General features: G+C 34.2%; 2 protein-coding genes across 2 annotated transcripts; both read left to right on the top strand.

The window, feature by feature from the left end:
- Positions 1 to 2,731: 2,731 nt before the first annotated feature.
- LOC114743018 (protein ALP1-like) lies at positions 2,732 to 4,165 on the top strand. Its single transcript, XM_028931241.1, has one exon. It carries the CDS (start codon positions 2,732 to 2,734, stop codon positions 4,127 to 4,129), a length of 1,398 nt encoding a protein of 465 aa, XP_028787074.1. The 3' UTR covers positions 4,130 to 4,165.
- A 3,563-nt stretch (positions 4,166 to 7,728) lies between these two features.
- On the top strand, positions 7,729 to 11,094 carry LOC114743016 (probable serine/threonine-protein kinase ndrA; the record flags this gene model as incomplete). The annotated part of the gene is made up of 3 exons (XM_028931239.1): positions 7,729 to 7,912; positions 9,163 to 9,336; positions 11,015 to 11,094. Coding segments are annotated over exons 1-3 (382 nt in total), but the record flags the coding sequence as incomplete, so codon positions are not given.
- Positions 11,095 to 11,144: the final 50 nt, after the last annotated feature.

The following is an 11,144-nucleotide window of genomic DNA, read 5'->3' as shown; positions in this document are numbered from 1 at the left end:
ACTATTTCTTGTTTTTTTTAAAAAAAATTATTCTCTCTCACTAACTTTCTCAATAAATAAACAAGAATATATTTAAAAAAACATTTTTTATTTTTAGGTGTATTTATTGGACGGGACGGAATACTTATTTTGATCCTGTCCTAGTAATCGAGATGAGATAGTCTTTTTATGTCTTATCTTATTCTGTGCTATCTTCTTTTTTTAAATTTTTTTATTTGATAACTAATTGCAAATGAAATATAAGAACTCGTGATAAAACTGGTATAATTAAAAAAAAAGTTGGTCAAAAATGAAAAATAATTGAAAACTACCGAAGGAAAAAAATTTAATCTTAAATAGACTAAAAGTAAATAAACTCAAAATGTTGGCTAAAAACAGCATATAACCGATTAAAAAAGCCTTGTAAACAGCATAATTAAAATAATAATTAATAAGTAAAGTAAATTTATATTAAAAAAAGTTACATGATACGCGGAAATGGGACTGAGACAGGGCACTCTACCTCACACCCTGTCCAGAATTATTATTATTATTATTATTGCCATTACGCACCCTTTCCAGATACTTTTGTAACATTCTCTTTTTGTCCTCTCCCAAAATATATTTTGAGGCCAAGACGAGACATTATATTGTTAAATATTTTATTGTTTTTAATTAATTTTAACAAAATTTTTATATATTTGATTTAGTTATTTATGGTGAGAGTTTTAACAACTCATATAAACACTTAAAAAAATGTTTTTATATAATTTGAAATACAATTTTTTTAGTTGAGAAATCATTTCTAAAATATTAATGTAAGCAGCACCATCCCCAGCAAGGAGTGATAATCCTTTTCCTACGGGCCCAGTGATGATGCGAGCGATTACGATACTCCCCGTGACGTATGTTATACATTAATTGACAGCCTTGTCCATTGACTTACTTTCAATTTCAATTTTTGTTCAAAAAAATTTAAAAACATATTCTTGCTATTTAATATCAATAGAAGATCTATATTGATGATGATTAATAAATAAAAGATGATATTATTAAAAAATTAAAAGAAAATGATCAAATTTGATGAATTTTGAGTAAAAACATGTGCGGAATTTTATATAATAAGTTGAAATTGCCTCCCTTAAAGAAATTTTTTTTTTAAAAATAAATTGAAGTCCTTGACTACCTAGACTATTCCAAGTAATCCAATAGACCAAGTTCAATCTACTACCAACCTCGGGTGGTCTTTTTTAGTCCAAAGTTTTTACTAAAACAAACTTCGAGTTGATAGCAAATCCAGTTCAATATGGTCTATAGATACTCTTAATGAGTTGTGTTACTACTTACTACTTGAATAACTAGCTGTTGACATGGTTTTTTGTTATGTGGCAAAGGGATGTGGTTTATAAATTTGTATTCATTGTTTGCTTACCATGTGAATGCAACGGCAACAAGTCTCGATGAAATTGCTTATTATGTTAATAAATAATAAAAACATATGAAATGCCATGTGATCTAGCTAGTAGGGTCCAACCTACAAAAATAGCTAAAGTTAGTTAAAAGCTAACCCGCTGAAAAATCGAAACCAAAACTTGTATTGCAAAATTCATACCATACCACCAAACCTACAATTCGGAAGCTAACTCACATTTTTTCAATTTTACTAATTATTATATTATAATTATATAATTATACTGTATACCCTATCTAACAAATAAAAAGTACTATATCATTTATTTGGGGTTTTCAACTAAGTCTATGAAGGGAAAATAAAAATTTCTTTATATTTTGTTTATACTGTATAAGAAAATTTTTTTTTAAAAACTTACTATGACAGGTGCCATTATACATAATCTTTTTAATTAGTACTGTCTAACCTTAACCCATTATGAGCTAACTCATAACCCGGGAGTTGGCCGTATTACCACTCGTGATACTATTGATGTATACCAGTTGCATCAAAGAAAATAATAAATACCATAGTTCAAAACACTTTTACATAGACCAAAAAATGAAAAATAACGATTTTACTTTTTTTTTTTTTACAAAATTTATTAAGTTATCATTCATATCTCATGCTTATTCAATTAACTTTATCTCGCAAATTTCACTAGGATGAGTTGTTAAATGTTATATGCACACACATATATACATATTCTATTTCCTAAACAGTTCAACAAATACAAAATGCAAACAGAAGATCTCACGACTTGCTTTCATGTACGTTCCAATTTTTTTTTGGCCAAACATATACTTTCCAATATTATTAAAAAAGCTTAGCAGCAGCACATATTGTATTTAGCATACACCTAACTTTTTTCCCAACATTTATTGAGGATATACCCATCACATTTTAACATTTAAGAGCCAATGCCCTTCAACATCATTTTATAGACTTATCTCATTGATATATGATCTCAATCGTAAATATGTTGTCAGGTAAAAAAAAAAATCGTAAATATGTTGCAAACTGGGAGTTGGTTGTCATTATCTTTATCTCTCCCTGACCTTTTTTTCTGGTTACCAAAAATGAGTCAAAGTCTCCGTCAATCAAACTGCACCATCTTCAACAAGGCGTTCAGATTTGCACACTCACTTCCTTCTCCCTATATATTTCTTCATCATCCTAACTAATAATTCCTCAGACCACAGCTCAGGCCAACCCAGAAAGAACAAAGACTCGTTCTTTATGGACCTTAGCTCTTTCCCCTTTCTTAATGATACTTCACACTTCCTTAACTTGTACCCAGAGATGGATTCTTGTTTCAGCATGAACAACAATGCTAAACAAAGGGGTATTTTTAGTTCGTTGATTCCGTCGGCCGACGAAGATGAGAAGCAACCGGAGAAGAAGAAAGCCATGGATTCCGATCAAAATGAAGCCATGTTCGAGCGTAACCATAACCAGCAAGCTCAGGCTATGATTGACTATTACATCCAACTTCAGGATCCTTGCTCTGGGATGAATGGGTTCGACCATTTGCTAACCAAAAGACCTCGTCGTTGTTCTACTTCTGGCCTCGTTTCTGACAATGTGGGCTCTAATGTTCAGGCGCCGGCGAGATCTGGATCGCCTTCTTCTTCGGGTCTGCGCCATCGCCGGCTATGGGTGAAGGAAAGGCCAAAGGAATGGTGGGAAAAGTGCAGCCACCCTGACTTCCCGGAGGAAGAATTCCGGCGATCGTTCCGAATGGGCAAAGCAACGTTCAGCATGATCTGCGACGAACTCGGACCGGTGCTGATTAAAAAAAACACGACGCTTCGTGAGGCTATTCCGGTGAAGCAACGAGTTGCTGTGTGTATATGGAGTTTAGCCACTGGAGATTCTCTCCGCCTTGTGTCCGAACAGTTTGGTTTAGGCGTATCAACCTGTCACAAACTTGTCCTCGAAGTGTGTTCCGCCATCAAAACAGTTCTAATGCCTAAAGTTATTCACTGGCCCGATGAATCAAAGATGAAGATGATCAAGAACGAGTATGAACAAATCTCCGGCATACCAAATATCGGAGGCTCAATTTACACAACCCATATTCCCATCAACGCACCAAAGATCAACAACGGAGTTGAATATTTCAACAGGCGTCTCACTGCGAGGAATCAGAAAAATTCATACTCAATTACAATTCAGGGTGTCGTAGATCCTAAAGGGATCTTCACAGATGTTTTTATTGGTGGATCTGGCTCCATGAACAATGATCAAGTGGTAGAGATATCTTGTTTAAACCAGAGAGCCAATATGGGATATCTAGAAGATGTATGGATAGTGGGAAATTCTGGGTTTCCTCTGATGGATTGGCTTTTGGTTCCATATACAGAAGAAAATCGCACCTGGAGCAAACATGTGTTTAACGAGAAGATTGGGGATGTTCAAAAGGTTGCTAAGGAGGCGTTTGGGAGATTGAAAGGTAGATGGGGTTGTTTGCGGAAGAGAAGAGAGATGAAGCTTGAAGATTTGCCTCTGATTCTTGGGGCTTGCTGTGTTCTGCATAATATCTGTGAGATGAGGAACGAAGAGATGGATCCAGAGTGGAAGTTCGACGTTTTTGATGATGAAGTGATACCTGAGAACAACATAAGATCTGCTAATTCAGTCCTGGCTAGGGATTACATAGCTTATAATTTGTTGCACCATGGCCTTGTAAGGTATTAGGTAATTTTTCCTAGTTAGGAAAGGAATTCATTTTGATTGAAGGTAGGTCTCACTTTGCTTGAAAGTTTTTATATAAGAGCCATGAGTATTCAAAATTTTTTTTAAAGATCAGTATCATCCTAGAAGTGTTAAAAAAAGAGCAAATTCGCCCTAGTCATTAAAAAAATAATGGTGGTCTTTAATATTTTTAACTGTTAGGGGGCGATTCACTACTCATTTTTTAATACTTTTGAGATGATAGATAATGATCCAAAGAAAATTAGGATATTCACAACTCCTATATAAAAGCTTTTAGGATAAAACCGAGACTTATCCCTTCATTAAATGATACGGAGAAGTGAGACATCTATTACTTGCTTATAATTTCTATTCAATAGCAATAATTATAATTATTGAGATGCGTGTGTAGTGACTTGTACAAAGACAAAATAGTGCAAGGAAAAATGGTAGCATTGCATATGGATGGTACAAAATAGATCTCTCCGGATTTCAACTAATTGGAAGAATTAATAGTAGCTCATCCATATTATTATTTCTGATTCTTAATATAAGACCTAATTAATTAATTTAACAAGATTAAAGAATATATTAAATTATTTAATTATAACATATGTTACGTACGTGATTGCTTTAAAATACTTGTATGTATCATTAGATTATATATCAATTTATAAATTATGCAAATTAATTAAAAAATAATAAATATAATACTTTAAATAACCTAATAATTTTTTTTAATTTCTTTAAATTAATTAACTTTTGACCTTTCGGTAGTCATATGAAAAGATGTGGCCGGAGACCAATTAGGCATTAAGAAAGGTTCGCGTGTTCAATGATTCAATCAATGTGACGACAAAGCCAGCTTTTTCAATCACGTGTTCAAAAAGAACTCCTCCAAAGTGAGATTGAGATTATCATCTTCCAGTAGATATGATTGGCTGGGACGTTCTATCCCTTTTACCAGCCTTGTTCTGACTTTTATGTTAAAGTTATTTCCTTTTCCTCATTTCCTAATATTTTCCAGAATCTTATTTGTACCATTTGGAAGCCAGTTCAGCGCTCATCAGATTAATAAGTATTATTATGCTCATCAAATATGGAGCATTTAGATTTAATATGCACAGTCTAGATTTAATTTTTTTTATTCTTTTATGTTTTTTTAATTTTTTTCATTTTAAAGTGTATAGAATCCAGAGAAAAACAATATTTCACTTGTTAATTTGTTCAAAAATGACTTTTTAATTTAAAGATTATTACTTAAAAATTTTAAATTAAGACCATTAAAACTATATTTGGATGGTGTAGATCTCACCATAATGAAGAGTACCAAAATACTCCTCCGGTTCTAAATATAAAACTAATTTTGTAGTGCAATTTATATTATGAAATAGATCATATATTTAGGATCGGAGGAGTATTTATTAGTGTGATCAGCATTGAAAGTTCAAACTAATTCCGCTCTCCTCATATTGTCAACTATTGAATGCTTGTTGAATTAATATCATTTTGTCTTTTTTGGGGAAGAAAAAAAGAAGACATTTAGGAAGGTCGTACGACATGATCTCCTGTGAATGATATTTTGAACATCAAATTGTCCGTAGAGTCTAATATTATTAGATGATTTATATAGTTGATTTCCCTTGCTTAGATAAAACTTTGCAATTATACCATTTCTAGTCCTTAATATACAAAATTACTTAATTAATTTATATACATTAAGAAAATTAAATTAATTAATTTATTATAACAGATGTGATATAATCTTTTTAAAATATTTTTGTATGACAATAGATTATATATATTAATTTATAAGTTAAACAAATTAGTTTTAAAAAAATAATAAATATAAGAGATATAGTGATTCTCATATTTAAAATTAAATTTAACTCCCAACTGACTTATAGACATGGGTATTAATTTCTTTTTTTGTCTTATTTGTATCATCATATGAATAATTCAGAGTTATCCTCACTATGATGGGTATTAATTTCTATCCATGGATACACAATTTTACACATAAAAGGTCCTTTTTTTTAATAAAAAAACAAAAAATCCTTCTCCTGTCCGTTACTTCCCACAAGCCTACGTAAACCTCATTAGTCAAACAGGACACATTTGTATCTTGCCCATACAACATGTATAAATGGCTACCTTTTGTGTTGACTTTTCTATTCTTTTTCTTTTTTTGTCTTCACTTCTAACTTCTCACATAAGCCTTTTGACCAAAAACAAACTTCTAACATAAGCTTAGTGCCACATTTTTCCTTTTGTTTCCGTGTCAGGTGCAGTGTCCCACATTGTTTAATAATTCTTGAACTCTTGTCCTCTCCAAGTCAAAGTCAACATCAACACTTTATATATTACTATTATCAACATGGTTTTGGCTTTTGTACTTACCATTTACATATAGTATTTTACTATTTTTGCCATGTACTGTCCCGGCAAAATTGCAAAAATATGAAGGTTTGATCTTCCTAGAGTGTTTAGCCTGTCTTATGTAGTCCCCAAAACACAAAATAAACAAAAATGACAATAAACTTTAACAAATTGCCTCTAATATGTCCTTATTAAAGTCATTATTGGGTTAAATGTTATAAGTTTCACTAAATCCTGTTCCTCATCATCACTTTGCTGGAGCAGAGAATACCTGAAGATTCCATGTTTCGCCTCCCCGGTAGAAATTCAAACATGAAGATTCCATATGTCTGCCTACCTGAAAAAGTGGGGAAAAAGGGCAAAAAGGAAAGGCCACAACTTTCTTCTTCTCTTCACCTCAGACTCAGAAAGTACGACTCTTTTCTTTTCCCACTTATTCCACGAGAGAACCCATGACATGACTATTTACCATACATTTTATGAGGAGGGTGAAGAGTTTTGCAATGAGAACCCGATTTACTCGCCGTATCAACCTCAAAATCAGAGAAGAAAGAAGAAGAAGAAGAAGAAAGCATGACCGGTGAATCTGCTTCTACAGTTCTCTCACATGCAGAGAATGTATCATCTTTGTTTGGTGTTTTCCAAATAAAGCCTGGTTAAAAATTCACAAACTTGTAGATAGCCGTTGTGGTTTTGCTCCATTCTTTCTAAAAAAGAATATCAAAAGCCAGGATAGTACAGCCATGTCGAGCTATATTGGCATTGTTTTTCTTTTTTTTTGACTTGAGAACCGTCACAGAGTCTTCTTCAGAGGTTCTATCAATGGCATAATTTTCGCTCAAGCTAGAAATGACTTGGGATCATAGTTAATTGGAGTGGCAAATTTAGAGAAACAACAATGTCGTCGATAACCGTTGGCCGTAGGATTAGGGCTTGATGAGTGGTGGTGCATGGTGATCCCAAGATGTTGTCTACCACCTCGACATCTTAGATGTCCGACATTGCGGAGATTCCGGAAAGGGCTAATCAGTAGTGAACACTCGTGGGAAGACAGACATGTAAGCGTTTCTTTGTAAGAGGTCTTCTTCGGCCCGAGTCTCGAGGCTTCATGTCTCAATTATCCAAATCGCGAAAGAGAGAGAGAGAGAGAGAGAGAGAGAGAGAGAGAGAGAAAGAAAGGAAAAAGAATCTTTGAAGAAAGGTTGGTACAGGGAAGGGCTTCGGAAATGGAAGACGTTCGGGTGGACAAGGAGGAGGAGGAGGAGGAGAGGTGGGACCCATGGTTGGGGGAGAAGAGGAAGGAGAGGCAGGTTCGAGCTTAACGATGGAGAGGGTGGCTGTCGCCAAGAAGTTCATCGAAAACCATTACAAAGCCCAGATGAAGCTCATACAAGATCGCAAAGAGAGGTAATACAGTAGTACCCTCCTTTCATTTGACGGGACAATTCAGAATCCTCCAATTAGAGCGACGTGCATCTTAAATTAAGCTGGAGAATCTTAAAACGTCAACTTTTTTTTTTAAATAAATATATTTAATTTAATTCTTATTATTTAGGATCAAAATCTGTTGAGAAGAACTAACTTGACAACAATGCTTTTCTCCTACCACCAAAGGCAGCTCCTTTGACAATCTTCTCTCTTTACGCTTATGATTTTGTCTCCCATTTTCTTGCGTGTCGTTGGGACTTGGGGGGCTTTTCCTTTTCATGCTTTATTTATTCTGGAGGTGTTTTGGAAGTCTTCCTCGTCAAACATGTTTATTCTTGGACTTGATGCCAATTGCGAATCTGTTAATTCTATAATTTATGCGGGTTATGGGGTATGGACCCTTCATATTCTGGCTATTCATACTCGGTGTATTATCAGGGTCTGGGTTTGGTCTCTGCATGCTTAATCATGTTTGTTAATACTTGAAGATTATCTGGATTACTAGGCATCTAAAAGTTCTTTGCAGTTTTCCATTTAAACATTTTCTAAGCATAAGGCCCTTTGGAGTAGTATTTTATTACAATATCACTATTGAATCAATTTAGCATCACATTGAATTTTTTTAAAAGTTCTTTTCCATGTTAATTTGTTAAAGGACTTGATAATGAATATTTGAAAATTTTTTCTTACTTTTCTCCATACATAAATTCTGGAAAATTTTGAAAAACGAAGAAATGCTGTCCTTCCAATGCGTGCGCAAAGAAGTTGTCGATAATCATAGTAAATTTTATTTGTGGTCCAAGGCCATTTATTCGAGGATATATGAGCACACACCTCTGATCAATAGCGAAGCAGGTGGAAGATGAATTCATGTCAACTGCGTTTTTTTTTTTGAAGAAATCGATTGGTACTATGAGTTTTCAACTTACTGGGGAGGAGGGGAAGGTGGTTTCGATATTTCTACTTGAATGGGACAATCCTTCCTTTATGCACCGTATGCATGTATTGAAAGGCCTATACATCATCAGTGTGGCCGTCTCCTTTGCGCACTTGTTATGTTTTCTGTGGCCCCTCAGTAATTTAGTTCCGTTAGACACTTCACAATTTGAATTTCATTATGATGGAATATTATTGATATTTGATATGATAGAACTCTAATTGATTATTATCTATCTTTTTCTTTCTTGCTGATCTCAGTATATTACCTGACATAAATTTATTATTTGCAGGCGTTCAGTGCTGGAAAAGAAGTTAGCATCTTCTCATGTACCAGAAGAAGAACAGATGCATCAACTGAAAGATTTAGAGCGCAAGGAGACTGAGTATATACGGTTAAAACGACACAAAATATGTGTCAGTGATTTAAACCTTCTTGATATTATTGGGAGGGGAGCCTTGGAGAGGTACAAATGTGTTCAATGAGATTAAGTCATTAGTGGCCTCTTTTTGTTCCTTAATTTGGTGCCATTAGAGCATATTTTTTTGAAGTCTGTTGGAAATCTGGGACCGCAATTCCCAATTTTATTTTTAACATGGGAGAATAATCAGTTCTTCTGGTTAAACTAACTATTTCCAATAATTTCCCGGCTAATCTTGAAACAACGGAGCTTGCCGGGAGTAAACTTTTTGATATGAACTAAGATTTCAACGGGAAAAAAAAATTGGAAGAAAAAACTGTAAGAGGAAAACTAGAGGAACATCTGCTTTCAAAGTTTCACTAACTTCCATGAATCTAAATCAGAATTTCCGTTCGTTCCTAATAGCATGTTTTTTTGTACATGGCAACTATGCACATGGTTGCCCATTGGTCATTTATTTTGCCTCGATTTGCCCTCTACATTCTCAAAGACAAGTGAATTCCGATCTTGCAGCGCAATTTCACAATTAAAAAAAAATTCTTCTTTAAGAACAGAAATTATTTAGTCTGGAAAACCTGAAAGCCATTGAATTGATAGTTGCAACATGATGATGATGTCCTGTGGAAACTGTGATGCTGGGGATATTCTTTTGCCAAAGCATAGGCATACGGCTACTAAATTCAGGATGTTAGGTATCTGTAGGTTTCCTTTCATTGGTGGCTATCATCATCATCCTAAATGTGCATAAGGTGTCTGGCCCAATGATGGTCAAGCTGCATGGGAAGTATTTAAGGTTCTCATTACATAATCATCTGTAAGATTGAAGTTTTCTTGTTTGCTGGAAATTGTAGAGGCATCATCAACGGGACAGTGATAAATGTTGATGCTGCAATTTAATTGTTATTATCAGATAAGAAGTCTTAAGGGAGAGAGTATCAGAGTTGAAAGCATGAAGGAGGGGACCTCCTCCTCTCACTTTTGATTGATATGGGAGAATTTATGTTTCCATTGTAGCTCAGAAGACCTTGTTAGAATAAGGTCATGGTTTGGTGGTTGCTGAAAAGATCTGTTGATAAATGAAAGCTAGTCATTCTAAGCAATACTTCAGATTTCTAAATGTTTTACCCTATGCATCAACTGATATAACAGATTATTGACGCTAAATTCTTAACAGGTTTCTGTTTATAATTACCTCTAAAGAATCTTGCCTAGTTTAACTACTGATTGTGCTTGAACCAGAAAATACCTTTCTTGTAGTTTCTTCCTTCCTTAATCCTGTGTCATCCCATTACCATATTTACCATTCTTAATCTATCTCTTTCTTCTTTCTTCTAAGTTATTATTGCTTCAGTGTATGTTGGTTAAATATGCAGGTCACGCGTGATCCTCAGATCCTGCTGTGAATTTTACAAGCCATTTACTTTTTTTTCTATGACTGTACCATGAGATTGATTCAATGCTTTTAAAATACGATTACACAGGTAAGACTTTGTCGTGAGAAGAAATCAGGCAATATTTTATGCCATGAAAAAGTGAGAAAGCTGAGGCTCAGTAGGGGGCAGGTAAGTATCATTATAATTAAGTTGTACGAAGTCCCGTTCTTTCCATTCTTAAATTATGTCACTCATAAAAGAAGAGTTCTTTCAGCTCTTATGTTTAAGTTTCATCATATGCTGCAAATTGTTTGTTTTTGTAATCTTTGCTGGCTACATTTGCAATACAGGTTGAACATGTCAGAGCTGAGCGGAATTATTAGCAGAAGTTGCGAGTCATTGCCTTGTGAAACTCTATTACTCCTTTCAGGTGATGATTATTTATATCTGATAATGGAATATTTACCGGGTGGTGATTTA

Source organism: Neltuma alba, unplaced genomic scaffold (genome assembly GCF_004799145.2).
Source record: "Neltuma alba isolate B1F8T4 unplaced genomic scaffold, ASM479914v2 tig00003917_pilon, whole genome shotgun sequence".
NCBI classification, from domain to species: domain Eukaryota; kingdom Viridiplantae; phylum Streptophyta; class Magnoliopsida; order Fabales; family Fabaceae; genus Neltuma; species Neltuma alba.
The sequence above is the reverse complement of the archived record's forward strand: the minus strand, read 5'-3'. Positions and strand labels throughout refer to the sequence as shown.